The sequence below is a fragment of the Asterias amurensis genome, chromosome 13 (assembly GCF_032118995.1).
Source record: "Asterias amurensis chromosome 13, ASM3211899v1".
Classification (NCBI taxonomy): Eukaryota; Metazoa; Echinodermata; class Asteroidea; order Forcipulatida; family Asteriidae; genus Asterias; species Asterias amurensis.
The window spans coordinates 13,650,869-13,668,057 of record NC_092660.1 but is presented as its reverse complement, the minus strand read 5'-3'; the positions used below and the strand labels follow the sequence as shown (position 1 = coordinate 13,668,057).

The window sequence follows — 17,189 nt, the reverse complement described above, 5'->3', positions numbered from 1 at the left end:
CCCGGTATTTGCGAAAAAGGTCATAGAAATAGAACCCGGAGAACGCTGAGTGTCTCATTGTGCGTGCGGTTTCGTTGTGAGACCATTTTTATGGACGCGCACACGCCATTTTCGTAACGACTGTATGGCAAAATATTTGCAAAATATTTGCCATACAATTATTCGGAGCACTGCTTTTGGCCCAAGCCGGTCGATTTGTGAGTCTGCTCGCCAGAGAGGGCGCTCTCTGGCTTAGGCCTTCTCTCTTGTGTACTTTCAGTGAATTGTCGAGTGTTAATAAAGCTCCGAAACGATGACAGAATAGCCAGTTAATTGTACCTTTCTTGTGTCATTAAACTGTGTGCATTGCAACCCCCGGTCGACGCTACAGTATGGAAGGGTGGAAGGGTGGAAGGGACGTGTACACCACCCACCCCACCCCCACCCACCCCACCCCACCCCATTTTCGAAGGGTGGGGGACACAGTATCAATGTTTCCCGTGTCGTTTGACCACCTTTATATGAAAATCATGTTTTGCACTGTGGAATTGTGGAGCACTGTAACACAAATATTCACACAGCTCATTGTTCTGTTTCGTTTGCCATTTGGCCGCTAAATGGCCTAAAGATTGCGCCACAGAGCATCTAAAAATACAAAATTTTCCCGGGCCCTTGAGCGGGCCCGGACCCATGCCGTAAAGGTTTCACACTCACGTGCTCACTATTTGACAGTATTTTCCCCTATAACTTGGTTCATAGAGCCGCACTTGGAGGTGCTGTCAAACCAAAAGTTTCTACTGCTGCTCACATTTTACGGATGTTCTGTTCCGTTCTGTATGCCTCTTAATATTGGCCTAAGATTGCACCACAGAGCATCTAGAATGCACAATTTTCCAGGGCCCTCAAGCGGGCCCGGACCCTTGCCGTAAAGGTTTTACACTCGCGTGCTCACTATTTGACAGTATTTCCACCTAAAACTTGGTCATAGATCCGTACGTGAAGATGCTGTCAACCAAAAAGGTTCTACTGCTGCTCACATTTTTACAGATGTTCTGTTCCGTTCTGTATGCCTCTTATTGGCCTATTAGATTGCACCACAGAGCATCTAGAATGCAAAAAATTTCCCGGCCCTTAAGCGGGCCCGGACCCATGCCGTAAAGGTTTTGCACTCGTGAGCTCACTCTTTGACAGATTTTTCCCATAAACTTTGTTCATAGATCCGCACTTGAAAATGCTGTCAACCCAAAAGGTTGTACTGCTGCTCTCATTTTACAGATGTTCTGTTCCGTTCTGTATGCCTCTTATTGGCCTAAGATTGCACCACAGAGCATCTAGAATGCAAAATTTTCTCGGGCCCATAAGCGGGCCCGGACCCATGCCATAAAGGTTTCGCACTCTTGAGCTCACTCTTCGACAGGGGTACCCCCTGAAACTTGGTTCATGGTCCGCACTTGAATGCTGTCAACCCAAAAGGTTCTATACTGCTGCTCATATTTTACAGATGTTCTGTTCCATTCTGACAGATTTGCCCCATAAAACTTGTGTCTTAGGTCTGGTGATGATAGGGATGAAACGCCGTCTGAGCATTAGAATGCAGAAACAATATTGATATAACGAAGCTACAATTGAGTTGCTTTTTAGGTACAACAACCACGATAGCAAAAATAGGTGCATCATAGCTTGAAATAGGCATTACATTCCAACATCTGAGAGGGGGGAACATCACCCCTCAGATTCACTAGATTGCACCAGAGAGCATCTACGGGCTCAACAAAAAATCCGGGGCCCTACAGCGGGCCCCGAACCCCACGCCGTAAATGTTATGTGTCCCCCCCCCCACACTTCAAGACGGATTGACGCCCCTGTTGCCGCTATGCAAATGTTCCGCATTCACGGATTATTTTAAAAAGGGAAAGAAAGCCCGTACTCCATTTACATTATATATTGTCGCCATGCAAATGTTCCCCATTGAAGGATTATTTTAAAAAGGGAAGGAAAGCCCAAAATCCATTTACTTAATATTTATTGCCGCTAGGCAAATGTTCCCAATTCAAGGATTTTTTTTAAAGGGAAAGAAAGCCCGAATTCAATTTACTTAATATATATTGCCGCTATGCAAATGTTCCCCGTTGAAGGATTATTCTAAACAGGGAAAGAAAGCCTGAATTCCATTTACTTAATATTATTGCCGCTATGCAAATGTTCCCCATTGCAGGATTATTTTAAAAAGGGAAACAACGCCCAAATTCCTTTTACTTAATTTATTCAAATGTTCCCCATTCAAGGATTATTTTAAAAAGGGAAAGAAAGCCCGAATTCCATTTCCTTTATATATATTGCCGCTATGCAAATGCTCCCCATCCCTCTAAGTTCCCTTCTTTGCCTGCCCACTTCGCATCCACGCATCCGCGCATCCAGTCATCCAGACGCCCATCTCTTTTCACTACTCCCAACCACTTCCCATTAGTCTTGGTTCAAGACTCTCCTGGATTTGTCACAAGAGGTCGCGCTATCACCCCAAACGCGCTATCAACCACGAACCGATATCAACCATGAACCGCTATCACCCGAGAACCGCTATCACAGGAGAGTCTTGGCACATTCGTTAAATCTCCCCCAAAATCGGGGGGAAACATAATGCGCGTGCGTACGTTTCCCGCAGAGCCCGCCCCTTCGTGGTTGATAGCGCGTTGGGGGTGATAGCGTGCCCTTTTGTGACAAATCCAGGAGAGTCTTGAACCAAGACTAAGGCCGTGTCCGAATGGACCCTTCCCATGAAATATGCTAATCACATTCACGCATGCGTACAGACCCTGTTGGTTGGCAAACGCCATAGAGTGTGCACTAAGCAGACGCGCAATCGCGTCTGCGTCACGCACCCATTAGCCGTGTACAAAACAGTGCGATGTTTCCTCATTTTGCCAACCAAAACGTTAGTGCGCACGCGCTTTGTGCAATTTACATATTTCATGGGAAGGGTCTATTGGCGACTTCGGCTACAGCTACGGCTAGGGCGCGCGCGTCTGCTATTCTTCAACACTGACAGACGCGCTGATCTAGCCTTAGCTGTAGCCGAAGTCGCCAATTCGGACACGGCCTAACTTCGCATCCGCGCATCCAGTCATCCAAACCCCCCATCTCTTCTCACTTCTCCCCACCGTTATTCCCCATTAGAATAACGGCCTCTATTATTGAAGTTTCCTTCTTTGCCTGCCCACTTCGCATCCACGCATCCGCGCATTCAGTCATCCAGACTCCCATCTCTTCTCACTACTCCCCACCAGCGCCTCCCCCCCCCCCCCTCTATTATTATTCCCCATTGAAAATACCGCCCTCTATTAATGGAAGTACTTGTATTGCTGGATACTTGGCCATATTTCCCACTCGTCACATCGCATCAAACTGCATAAAAAACCTGTCGCCGAATGTGGCCCTGTATTCTAAAGTTACTCCAACACCTATTCAGGTAGGTTGTGCTGCCATTGGATTAAGTTATTAGAAACTCAAACGAATTCATCACGTTACCACATCCATGGGGGCTGCCATATTGAAAATCATCTTTAGACTGTTCCTGCGCGTGTAGTCTTGGACCCAAGACGATATTGCTCGATACTGAACAGTGTACTGCGCTCACCACAGGCATTATAAAGAACCTAGAGCGCCCCACACTAGCCAACGTCGAGCAATATCGTCTTGGGGCAAGACTACCGTTCAGTTGGTCGGTTCCCACAATGTTTAAGTATGAGAGTGACTCATGTTTGAAATTCCTCAGTCAGTGAAAGCGGTACACTTTGACTTGATCGTAGTTTACATAAAATATAATTTTTGTTACGGTTCCCATATTCCAGTTCATATCCATGAAAACTGTTCGCATATGTGAGACATAGTTTGGTGTTTTCAACTATGAAAAGGTGATATTGAAAAGTGAAAGGCTCTGAATTGAGGTAAAAACAACTGTGGTTATGTCTCCACGAACGGGTTCTCGTCACAGCGAGGAGAGCGTGTTTCCAAAGACGCTTTACCGGGAGCAGAGGTCAAATTTGACGGATGAGATGATGGAGCGTCGTTCGCCTAGACAACCGTCCGGACCCACCGGTCCTCACCGCCGGGAGGTCTACCTTATCGTGTTGTTGGTGATTATTTTCAGCAGTTTTTTGCAACCAGTTGCAGGTGAGTTTGTTGAGAGACTTTATGTGTTTTATAAATGATGAGAGTTTACTCCAACTGGTTGGTAGCCTACCATTTTCTTAAATTAAAGGAATGTTAAAACCAAACTGAGGGAAGAAAACAATAGTTTGTTTGGATTAACATATATATCGTTAGTGTTGCATTAAAGTATGCCTTTACTTCTTACAAAATGTAAAATACTAAATATAACATTAGGTCATCTTTGAAAGGAATGAATAGTATTTTACTTTTTTTGCATGTTTTGTGATTGTTATAAATGAACAGTTGTAATTTACTAATTGTATTCAAGTTTTCAAATTATTAGGGTTAGTTTACCCATAGAGCAAGGGTGTACCCTTGATGCATACTTTTACTTACTAATAATACTGTACTCCTTTTTTTTCAAAATTTGTCATTATCGGTCGTATCCTTTTTTTGAAACTTTTTATTATTGGTCAAAAAAGGAGTAGAACTGGTAAAATCAAATTTTGCAAAAGGAGAACAGCTTCCAGTAACTGGGTCTTCTTTATACTTCTATAGGCCTACTATTAATTATTATTTAACAGTGAAATTCTAAGGATTATTGTACTTTGTATAACATTAGATGTTTTCATTTTACCGTCAAACCAAGTTCTTGTATTTTGTAAAAAATTACCCATGAATAGGTAATGTCATCTCCTTAAAAAATAGTGTCATAGATTGTGTTTTTTTTGGTCATGAAATTCTGATTGGTAGTAACGATGAAACACGTAGGTCGAAATTGCCAGAAAGATACAAAATAAGTCACTGTGAAAGTTTCGGCTGTGTAAAGTGTCTACTTGTACCGTGTAGATGAAACAGCAACAAAATAGCGGTGTTTTCATATCCAATAGACCCCTTGCGTGTGACGTCGATCACACGCTAAAAAAAAGCACCCTCACTGGAGTAAAAAAGCGCCCTCACTGGGCTAAAAAAACGTCCTCACTGACGTCAAAGGAAGCAAATAATTGGAAGATTGCGTGCGAAACTGTGCGTGTCAGTGTAGCGTTTTGTGTTATGCAAGGGGTCCGTTTTAGAGAGATGATGTGGGTACCAAGTAGTACACAGTACCAACGTTATCTCCAGCCGCAGCATTCACTATCAGACACCACAGAACTATTAATCTCCTTTGAGAAAGAGGTAATTTCTCACTAAAATATTAAAATACTTCTAGCTAGAAGTCTTTTATTCCTATCTGAAAGCACACAAATTCGTCCAAAAGGGTGTTTTTTCTTTCATCATTTTCTCGCAACTTCGATGACCAATTTAGCTCAAATTTTCACAGGTTTGTTATTTTATGCTTTAAATGTTTGGATACACAAATTGAGAAGACTGGTCTTCTTTGACAATTACCAAATGTGTTCCTTCCCTATAAGGACAGAAAGTAAAGTGACTAATAGTGGAGGGGATGATGGAGGATTATGGTCACCAGTAGGCAATAGTAAAAGGACATACTCATAATAAAAGGCCTAATAAAAGTGGCCTCTTACAAAGTAGCATACAATCCTATCACACAGTGATACTCAAGGCCCTCGACTTATTACAAAACATTTAAAACAAAATACTTCTCAAGTTTCCACTTTTTGTTAGATTTTAACGGATTATCACTGTAATCTTTACGCAAGTAAAATGCTTGATTTCAGGACCTCAAAATCTACTGAGGTCTCCAAATCAAATTCAAATTCAAATATTGTAGTGGAAAATTACTTTTTTTCTCTAAAACTAAGTTACTTTAGAGGGAGCCGTTTTAAAGTAAGTTTTTATGCTATCAATTATTTTGAGTAACTACCAATAGTGTAAGCAATTAAAACCCAAACACAATTTCTTATACTTTTTAAAACAACACTATAAACACAACCACACATGTGACACCATCACAGTACAATACAGTTTAATGACACATCCTCTGTCCCACCCAAACTGTAATAATACTGTGTAGTCACCATATCCATTCAATTCCATCAATGTTGTCCTGAACCACCCATAAATAACCAATAATCAATGAGGCCATTGTGTTCGGCAGCCGTAAAAACACAACCCCACCTTGATTACAAAGCAGCAGGTTCTGTTACATCAGGGCACACGTATGCACACAGATTAGCCACAACAATGATTTCATCAGATCTGTATAATGAAAAGGGGAAAAATAGAATTAGCTGTTGCAAACCACTTAGGCCTAAAACTAACCAAAAGGACTTATAAATGGTAGCCTATAAACGCAATTTTTTTGTTGACCTGAATGTTTTCACTTTTGACTTGTGAGCGGATTTTTTTATGAAGTTTTTTGTTTTAATGGATGGTGTTACAGACAGTTTAATAAAGCGGAAGAAATTAGATCTGATTAGACAAAAATTGTTTATTTTATGTGTGAAATCCTCTTCCTTTTGGAAAGTGCATTATTATGAAAAGAATTAGCTACTAGAAAAGTTAAAAGATTCCAATCTAGAAATTTCTGTTGCGTAAAGAAATTGCTAAATATGTGGGGGATGTGTTGTTGTTAATTATGTTGTTTTTGTAGGTAATTGTTTTCATTGGCTTTTTTAGAGCAATATTAATATTTGAGGAGTTGATTATTAATTGTAAAATTCTCTTCCCTTTGGAAAATTCGTTTATGGGAAGAATTGAAGTAAGGAAGTCGTTTATTAATTGTGAAATTCTCTTCCCTTAGGAAAGTTCATTTATTGGAATATATTGTAATTCACTTGTATTTGACTCTCAATTGCAAAATCTCATTGTTATTGTAAAGGTAGGGTCATTATAGACTGGTAAAAAAAAATTGTAAGTAGCTCCAAAAGTTAATGACCATAACAACTTTTGGTACAAGAAGCACTGCAGTTGTTGATAATAAACTATTTTGAGAAAAGTATACCTTCAAAGTAGGGGTTTGGATAATTGTTCACCCCAAAACTTTTGAATCTGAGAAATGATTCATACGTAATACAGAAATTGTTTCTCAGATTTCTAAGGGTTGGGTTCGTTTGCTCATGTTGCAGCAGCCAATGTACATTGTATGCCATCAGTACCCGCTGTCACCTCACTAAACGTGGATGGATTTGACATTCTTTTGAAAATACTGTGAAAGTTTTGTGGTGTTTTCTCAGCACGTCGACACTGCAGTATTCAGCCGATACTTTTATGTGATATTAGTTATATCTAATTTTTACAAACTTGTCTTTAAAAAAATTAAGCAATTAACCAGTCTATGACCCTACCTTTAAATCAAAGCAGGTAGCATTTCCCACCCAACCTCTTACAACACAGAACTCTTTGTTTTCGTGACCTAGAAAACTGCTGTCATGTAATCCAACTGTATCTGATTCCAATTTGTATAGTCTCATTGTTATGTTAACTAACATTGTATACAAGTGCATGCTAAACAGCGTTGTGTATGTTCACTGATGCTCAGCGTGTCAATATCCTTTACTGGTGTGCAATGTTCAAGAATCAAAGACTTGTAGTTTCCTCATTTGTTGGTGTTGTGTTTTTATTTAGCTCTTTCACAGGGTACATGTAGGACATTTTTATGCCCCACTTAAGCGAAACAGAAGGGGCATACATGTAGTGTTTGCCTTTATTGAGTCATTCCGATATCATATGGGTGTGAGCAATCATTGTGCGAGAAATAGCTCAAGAAGAACTCCGCAATCTCAGTGTATCTTAGTACTTGTTCCAGTAAAAACAGTACATGCATGTTAAACTGTTCAGGGGTCGCATTTACTAAGAGTGGGTTAGGACTAGTCCTAACTTAGGTTAGTCCCTGGAGAAACTTACATGTAAGGCGAGTCTTATAAGTTAGGACGAGTTAGGAAGAGTAACTCGTCCTAACTCCAAATAAGCCTAGTCTTAACTCTTTGTGAAAGTAAACCCTCCCGTCGATTTCACAAAAATCTTCCTAATTTAAGACTAGTCTTAGGACGAGTTCCAACCCTGCACTGTAGCATGCAGACCGTAAGATTAATCCTAAGTTAGGACGAGTAACTCGTCCTAACTCGAGATAAGACGAGTCCTAACTCTTTGTGAAATCGACCCCAGGTCTTTTTATATTATAGAACATTTTTGGGCGAGGAATCATTTTGAGCAACAAGCCCAGTGGACTTGCGAATTTCCCTCCAAAATTGAGCCCTGCCATCCCATCAAGTTCTGATGGCTGAGTCACAGGGTGTGGGTTTGATTCCCAGTCAAGATACAAGCTTCTCTTCACTGAGGGGGTAAATGGGTAACTGTGAGGGCAGAGATGGCTCTTGTGAATGATTAAGCTTAGTTTGCTTTGGCAGCACAGCCTGTATGAGTGGTTTCAGAAATGGCCCAGTGTGTGAAGCGCAATAAGCAAGTTTGAGGTTAAGGTGGACACAATACTATGACACTATTAGGTTTGGGTAAATTTGTCTGTAGACACCCTTACCAAACAGACAATGCACTCCTACAACGTGTATAGTGTCCACTATACCTCAAAAAGGCAATTGGTCATTCTTTGAAATTGCGCCGTTTTAGAGCCAATATAATTACTATTATTATTATTCTTGTTCCAGCTCAACTCTGTCCTGGCTTGAGTGCAGTTCGTCAGACGGCATGTGCAGATGGAGAGTGCACCTTATCTGCTTGGGTCTGTGATAACTTTGATGACTGTTCAGATATGTCAGATGAGTCTGATGCGACGTGTGGAAGAAACGGAGGTACAGTAGTAATAATAATAATAATAATAATAACTATAATTATCTTCAAGTACGTGATAATCCTCCAATCAGATTGGCAGAATGGAATGGTGATAAAAACCTATATTGCACGGCTAATATCACCACCATGTGTATTGTGTGTTCTATGTCACGCGCCAAGTTTGCTTGCAGATAAATACGTTATCACATGTGCCCTCGTGGAAATACAAAAAAATAAAGCGCGTCTGCGTCCTATATCCAACTTGGCCTTCGGCCTCGTTGGATATGGGACGCAGACGCGCTATATTTTTCCGTATTCCACTCTCGCTTGTGTGATAACTTATATAGTATAGGATTTGAGGCATTGCATGGTGATGTATCAATATACACTCGGTTTGCGGTAAAACCATGTGTGTATACTTGCCAGGTAGAGTTTGTTCTTTCGATATTCTACAATGGCAGAGTAATATTGATTGGATGTTCGGAAAACTTCTCAGTTCTGAAAAGAACTGTCCTGCTTTTTAACTACTACCCAGGCAGAAGGTATAGAAAATAGTAGTCGGAGCCAATTTTCTATACCTTCCACCCGGGTGGTAGCTAAAAAGCAAGAGTTCTTTTCAGAACTGAGAACTCTCCCAAAATCTGATAAATCTGCTCTGCGGTAGTGGAACAAAGAAAGACAGTTCTCAAAGAACAAACTCTACCTGGCAAGTAGACACACACATGATGTTACCGCAAACCATATAATATTTAATGATGATAGTAATAATAGTAATAGACATTTATATTTGTATAGATATTTTTATTGCACCTTCACAAAAGAACAAAGCGCTGAACAGAAAAAGACGAGAAACAAGAAGACAAAGAACAAATTTTTTTTTTAAAGACGTTTCCTAAAAATGGTGATTGAAGGATTATTCCTGATATTGATGGGATACTGTTTGGAATAAAAAAGGGTATGTCCTCAAAGTATTTATACCGAGTAGGAATAGACAGAAGAAGTTTATCATTCGAAGATTGGAGTCCCGATACAAAGTGAGCAAATCGGATATTAAGTAAGAAGGAGAAAGACCATGCAAGAGTATGTTAACAACTTGTTGTTGCCCCAAGAGTAGGTCTGTGTGTTTGAAGGGTGCACCCCACTAATAAACTCCTTCAGAGTACAATGCAAAATGCTAGAAATTATAAAAAACTCAAAAAAATACTCAGAAGTCTCATAGCTCTTTACAATAAAGGGGAAATTATTCATTGACTCTTGAACTTTTATCCTCTACTCAATTTGATATGGGGAGTCCTAGAGCCTGTTGAGAAATTCTCCCATCTAATTAAAACACTTCTACACTGGTGTAATTTTCCAAACGGCCGAGCATCCATCTTGAAAAATGTCTCTACACAGCCTTGGCAAATTGGACCGTTTATTTCAGCACATATGTCATCAGAAATACCTCCAATTGGAAGTAAACAACCCCCAGGTCACAATTGGCCAAATTTGTGTACACTGTATCATCTTTTTTTGGCTCTCAAACCTGTCATAAGTACATAGTGTAGAAGCATATTTTGAGGGCCTACAAAAAATTAATGAGGCCAACACTAAGGTTTTTCTTATTTAGTTGGGTGCACCCTATAAAGGATGATCTTGGTTCTGATACACTTCCCAGCTCTCCTTGCTATTATAGGCTGTCGAAGGAACCATCCAAAGTTGTTAACATTTTGTGTGTACAAAACCCTCCCCCAAATTTCTGCTTATAATATAGTCAACATTTTCTTCCAATTTTGATCCACACTATGTTTTTGTACCCCCAAAAAGCGGCAAATTCATGAAAGAGTCTTCATTTTGTTTAATTCACATTTTCAAGTTGTACGCAAACTCCGACCCCTTTCTCTCCCCCCCCCCCCCACTTTGAAAACAATATTGTTAACATCAGCAATTCTATGTTTGTTCCTCAGCCTCAGTCTGTGATTCCTCACCATGTATGAACGGGGGAGCCTGTACACAGATTGGTCCCATCATAGACGTCCAAGTTGCTGTCTTTAACTGCACCTGCCTACCGCCTTATAGCGGCCCTACCTGTGCCGATTTACCCAACACTACACCAGTATTGTCATCATCCACCGAATTAATGCCAACATTCGAAACAACGAACGCAACAAACAGTCCCACAACCAAACTTCCTACGCAAGCAGTTACTACAGCAGTGCGGACTGAAGCACCTTCTACAGTTATTGTTGTGACTACAGAGGTACCCATCACAACCCAGACTCCCCTTGTAACAACTTCACAGGCACCCATTACTACCCAAACACCACTTGTTACAACAGTACAAGTACCCATCACAACCCAGCAGACGGTGGCTCCAACAACACAGGTACCCATCACAACCCAGACACCGCTGGTTACAACATCAGAGGTACCCATCACAACCCAGCAGACGGTGGCTCCAACAACACAGGCACCCATCACAACCCAGACACCGCTGGTTACAACATCAGAGGTACCCATCACAACCCAGCAGACGATGGCTCCAACAACACAGGCACCCATTACAACCCAGACACCGCTTGCTACAACAGCAGAGGTACCTGTCACTACCCAGCCATTATCCACCACAAGCATTTCTACAGAAAGGCAGACTCCATCTGTACCTCCACAAACGACAGTTGTACTTTTAACCACGGAGGCACCACTGGCAACCCAGTCTGCTGATGTTGACTTTTGCGACCCTAACCCTTGTGATAATGGTGCAACATGTACAGTCACAACTGGTGGTTTCACATGCCTCTGTCCTGCAGGCTTTGAAGGTTTGGAACGGCACTGGATTTGATATTTTACTCTATTTTGTGTTGATTTAACATTTTTCATTTTTAATATTTTTTACAAGTTTAGTTTTTAAGTTTGACAGTCCATTGTCATATGCTGGTAGGTTTTTTGGGTTATACCATTAGTCGTTCATTTTAACAGGCATGCTTCTTCGGATAACTGATTTCCTGTTGTTTTTATTCCCAGCTTTACAATTAAAAAAATATACAAAATCATTGACATTTTGTAATTTCCCTCTTTTTTGCTGAAGTACAGTTGCATGCCTGTTTTTTAAAGTTACTTCCAAATTGGTGAAGGTTTTTTTTTGTTTTGGTGCCTAGGTTTGTCGCTTGTGTTTTTCTCAAGTTTTGAGGTTTGATTTAAGTTCATTCTGATGGGTTCCTTTTTGAGAAGCACACAGGAGACCCTAATCATTGTGCCATTTATTTGTTTATGAGCTCAAAGTTTGGCTGCCTTAATCAAAGGTATTGCTTCATGCATTATTGGTACATTTTAGCACTTCAAGTATTGGCATTAATCAAAGCTGCTGATTTTGACTTTGCGTTTGAGAAATATTTGGAGAATTCTGCCTTTGATGATACTAGCCAGGAATAGCACTTTGCAAAAAATAGAAGCACAGTACACCAATCTCAGACAATGTGTCAAATATCTCTGAGGCCAAAGAAAAAGCACTTTCACTGAGGCAAAAGAAGGCACATAACTGGACAATAGCTGTTCTTTGTGCACTTAAGTGTGTGCATGGCCCCCTTGCTTTAGAAGCGGCTTTGCTTAGGAGTAAAGACAGCAGAAACACTACAGTGATCTACATGTATATTCCTACCTCAGCAAATCTCATATCTATTGTTCTAAAAGGTGTTTTTACCAATGCATTTGTCCATATTTTAGGTCCAACATGTTCTGGAGTTGTTAGTAGACCATGTTCCAGTAATCCGTGTGTTAATGGAGCCGTCTGCCTTGCTCAGCTAAACGGGTACCAGTGTGTTTGCGCACCTGGTTTCTCAGGTTCTAATTGTGAGACAGATTTGAGGATGTGTCCGTGCGAAAACGGCGCAACATGCATCGTTGAGAACGGACAGTATAGATGTGACTGTGCAGCTGGGTTTGAAGGTGAGTCAATCAGAGACCCGCAAAATGTTCGTTTTGATTAGACATTAAAGGAACACATTGCCTTGGATCCAGTTTGCTTGGATCGGATGAGTTGGTATATAAAAAGTGTTGAAACCGTTTGTTATGAATGTTTAGAAGTAGATGTTTAAAAGTAGTATATAATGATCCACACAAGTATCACTCAAAATTGCACAGTTTTTCTACATCTTTCTACCTATATGCATTTTATAACAAACGGATACAGAACACTGTTCAAAGACCAACGCGACCGATCCAAGGCAACGTGTTCCTTTAAGTCATAGATCCTTTGGCTTCTGTAGATTCTAGTGGAAGAGAAGGGGTTAACCCCGATAGTACTAGTTCAGTGCTACAATGCTAGCATCCTTGTCTGCAGGTTTCTTCAGGCCTGCGAGTTAAACAGTGATGAAGAGACATCCTTGGTTTTATGGCCAGAAGTTTAAAACAAAAATACAAACATTTTAATAAAAGTCCACCAAGAAATGGTATAAAAGGCAGTTCAGCATTGGACATGGCCACCAGTCTGAAGAAGCTCCAAGCTTAGGAGTGAAATAACTACTAAAATTATATGTAAGTGACATCTATAGTTGTAAAAACAAATCTTTTAACCCATTATACTGTATGCCATTTCACTCAGGGATTTTTTTTCAGGCAACTTGTAAGCAAACACTTGCCATGTATGCAAAAGGAACACTTTGGCAGTATAAAAAACGTTTTTTTAGCTTTAAAGGAACACGTTGCCTTGGATCGGTCGAGTTGGTCTTAGAAAAGCGTTTGTAACTGTTTTTTATAAAATGCATATGGGTAGAGAGATGTTGTAAAAGTAGCATACAATGTTCCACACAAACATGCCTCGAAATTGCACGATTTTCCTTTTACCTCGTCGACCAACACGGTCGGCCATTTATGGGAGTCAAATTTTTAACTCCCATAAATGGCCGACCGTCTTAGTTCGCGCAGTAAAAAGGAAAACCACGCAATTTCGAGGCAAACTTGTGTGGATCATTGTATTCTACTTTTAAAACATCTTTCCAACCATATGCATTTTATAAAAAAAAGGTTACAAAAGCTTTTTATAGACCAACTCGTCCGATCCAAGGCAACGTGTTCCTTTAACCCGTCAAGAAAACTGATATAAATTGCCTGGAACTGGTTGCTTGTGTAAATTGCCTTGTGTGACATGACCTTCACACTTTGTTCAAAAGTTTTTGCCTTTGAGAAAGACTCTGCAAGGGTCAATTATCCGGCCATTGACTATTTTTTCGCAATTATACCATAGATCCTTTGGTTGGTAAGCATTTTGCAACAGGTAATTCTGTTCTAATTTTGTTTTGTTTTGACTTCAGGAACCAACTGCTCAACAAACATCAATGAGTGCGCCAGCAATCCCTGTGCAGCTACTGCCACCTGCGAGGACCTAGTGGACAGCTACAACTGTGCCTGTCCGATTGGATTTTTTGGACCCACCTGTTCGGAGGAGGTCAATGAGTGCGGGTCGGCGCCTTGTATGAACGGAGCGACGTGCGTGGAGGGGGTCGGGGGATACGTCTGCCAGTGCGTCCCGGGTTTTACTGGAGTGACGTGTGGGGTAGACACTGATGAATGCCAGAGCAGTCCCTGTCAGAACACTGGTAAGTGAATAAACACTTTAAAGGGTCTATGTAACTTTTGTAGGACAAAAAACACAATGTCCACAGATTTACACTAAACTTACACAGTTTGAAGATAATGATAATAGAAAGCTTCCCTGAAAATATTACGTGCTGAGGTGCTGTAGTTTTTGGGAAATGAGTAAAACAATGTCATGAAAATAATTTTCGTCTCATGAGATGAAAATTATTTTAATCATTTACAAACGTATTTTCATGACATTGTTTTACTCATTTCTCAAAAACTACAGCACCTCACTAAGTAATATTTGAAGGGAAGCTTTCCATTACCAATATCTTCAAACCCTGTAAATTTAATGTAAATCTATGGACATTTTGAAAAGGTACTCAAATCCTTTAAAGGCACTTGACTCGTTTGGTGATTACTCAAAATACTTACAAAATACTTACTTGGTAACGAGCAACGGAGAGCTGTTGATAGTATTAAACAATGTGTGAAACGACTCCCTCTGAAGTAAAACAGTTTTTTAGAAAGATGTAATTTGAATGAAATATTTGAACCTGAATCTCAGGAGCACACACATTTGTGCCACAAGGGTGTTTGTATTTTTTTTATTCTTCATTATTTTTTTCAAATTTTGCTGACCAATTGTGTCCACATTTGTTTGTTATTTTATGCATGTGTTGGGATACAGCAAGTGAGAATACTTCGAAAATAACCACACGCTTCCAGTGCCTTAAACAACTTCATGTTGGTATTTCGAAGAAGAAAATCCCTACTCAGCAATATTATTTGTTTGAACTTCATAAGCTTGTGGAGTAATCATTTTCCTTTGAAAATATCATTGCCACAATGAAACACCAAATTGACAAAGAAAAGACAACAAAGGCTGAACAGCTAAACAGTCTCACTATTATTATAATTTTTTTTAAATTATTTTTATAATTACAGGTGTATGCATGGATGGCATCAACGGATATTCTTGCAACTGTCCAGCCGGCTTCAGCGGAGCTAATTGCCAGATTGATGGGGATCAGTGTGCGAGTAATCCCTGCATTAATGGCGGAACGTGTCAGGAACTAGTCAAGGCCTATCGATGCATCTGTCCACCGGGGCTGGCTGGGTTAAGATGTGACGCAGATTTGATAAATGAGTGCTCAAGTCAGCCTTGTGTCAATGGGGGTGAGTAGATTGCCTCATTGATTGCAATCATGGGTCGAATTTTTCACTGGACCACAAACATGTGGCTATAGTAATCTTAGTGTCGGGCTTGTAAACTCATGAGGGGACAAGCCCAGTGCCCAATAGACCAATCCACTAAGCTCCGCCCCATTGCGTATTGACCAATCACAACGCAACGAAGGTCCGACAAATAAGGTCCGACATCTTGGCGTGCGCGGCAGAGTTGTGCAGAAAGGCATTGGAGAGCCCCACGTGTTCTTGCTCACACGTGTGCCGTGGGCGGAGCCTACTGGATCGGTCTATTAAATAGAGCTGCTTAAGCAGAAAATATATTGTTTGACAAGTTTCTGCTAAGCAGAAATGAGCAGGCTATCAGTAGCAAATTGTACTTGTGACATGGTTAGTTTGGCTGGTAACCTTATGCGGTAAGCGAAGTTTTGTTGGGCTTAGCAGTCTTGTGTTTATCAATTGAATAATAGAGCCTCAATGTGTAAAATCTTTAAACAAAAACAAAACATTTATGTTCAAATGTTTACTTTATAAACTCTGATGAACACCTTTAAATTTTATTGAGTAATGAAGTATGTACACCTATAAAGAATGAAATTAATCTTCTTTTATACTGTTTGTCTTGGTGCTTGTTCATATCAAAACAATAGGAATGTTTAACTGTTCCGGCTAATAAACATTATGAGCAACAACAAGCCCTTTGGTCTTGTAGGTTTTTCCCCCCAAAAACGAGCCCTGTACATCAAGGAATTCCTAATCTTAGTTTTCCTCTGCAAACTATTGTGGTCATTCCACCTTTATTTCTCGTTTCACAACTATTTCCTTAAGGGATTTAAACTGGTAGCTGGCAATAAGTCATCCCATGTTTCAGTTAAAGTTGCAGTCCTATCTAATAAAGTTTATTCTCAGTTGTCTAGAGGGCGTCTGCGGACCAAAGCCAAGATACTCATTCTGCTTCTCAAGATTTTTGTGAGTATGATCTTTCTCAACTGGTTCTTCTCCTTCTTCTAGGTGTTTGTGTGAATGGCATTGGTCAGTACAGCTGCATCTGTCAAGAAGGATGGTTTGGTACCAACTGCCAAGATGATGGGGACCAGTGTGCCTCCGGCCCCTGCCTGAACAACGCAACCTGTATCGATGGCATTATGTCTTATACCTGTGACTGTGTACCAGGATTCAATGGTGTGTCTTCAAATCTATTCATTTGTTTTATACGTAAATAAGAATAACATCTAATAAAAGCTAGATAATGCAGAAACAGGCAAGATCTATGATGTTGAATCCCAGTTACATTGTACCTTTTATACGTCATATGTTAATCTTCAAATTTGTTTGTCTTTATCTCTAGGTACGACCTGTGAACAAGACCTTAACGAGTGTCTGAGCAGTCCCTGCCATCAGTCAGCAACTTGCCTGGATCTCATCAACAGATACCAATGTGTGTGCCCGGCTGGCTTCACAGGGGAAGCCTGTAACGTCAATATCGACGAATGCGCAAGTTTTCCCTGTTTGAACGGGGGGATCTGTACGCAGGGCCTGAACATTTTCACTTGTGCCTGTCTGCCTGGATTCACGGGAACCACTTGCGGGATTGACATCAACGAGATGTGGAAGTAATCCCTGCGGTG

At 40.5% G+C, this 17,189-nt stretch overlaps 1 protein-coding gene across 1 annotated transcript in view; it reads left to right on the top strand.

The window, feature by feature from the left end:
* Window positions 1-3,750: 3,750 nt before the first annotated feature.
* Window positions 3,751-17,189, top strand: part of LOC139945859 (uncharacterized) — a 68,476-nt gene continuing 55,037 nt past the window's right edge. Inside the window, 9 exon segments of the mRNA XM_071943351.1 lie at window positions 3,751-4,149; window positions 8,694-8,837; window positions 10,764-11,615; window positions 12,520-12,741; window positions 14,106-14,390; window positions 15,322-15,552; window positions 16,573-16,743; window positions 16,910-17,166; window positions 17,168-17,188. Of these exon segments, the coding sequence (XP_071799452.1) occupies window positions 3,942-4,149; window positions 8,694-8,837; window positions 10,764-11,615; window positions 12,520-12,741; window positions 14,106-14,390; window positions 15,322-15,552; window positions 16,573-16,743; window positions 16,910-17,166; window positions 17,168-17,188 (2,391 nt within the window). The 5' untranslated portion in view covers window positions 3,751-3,941.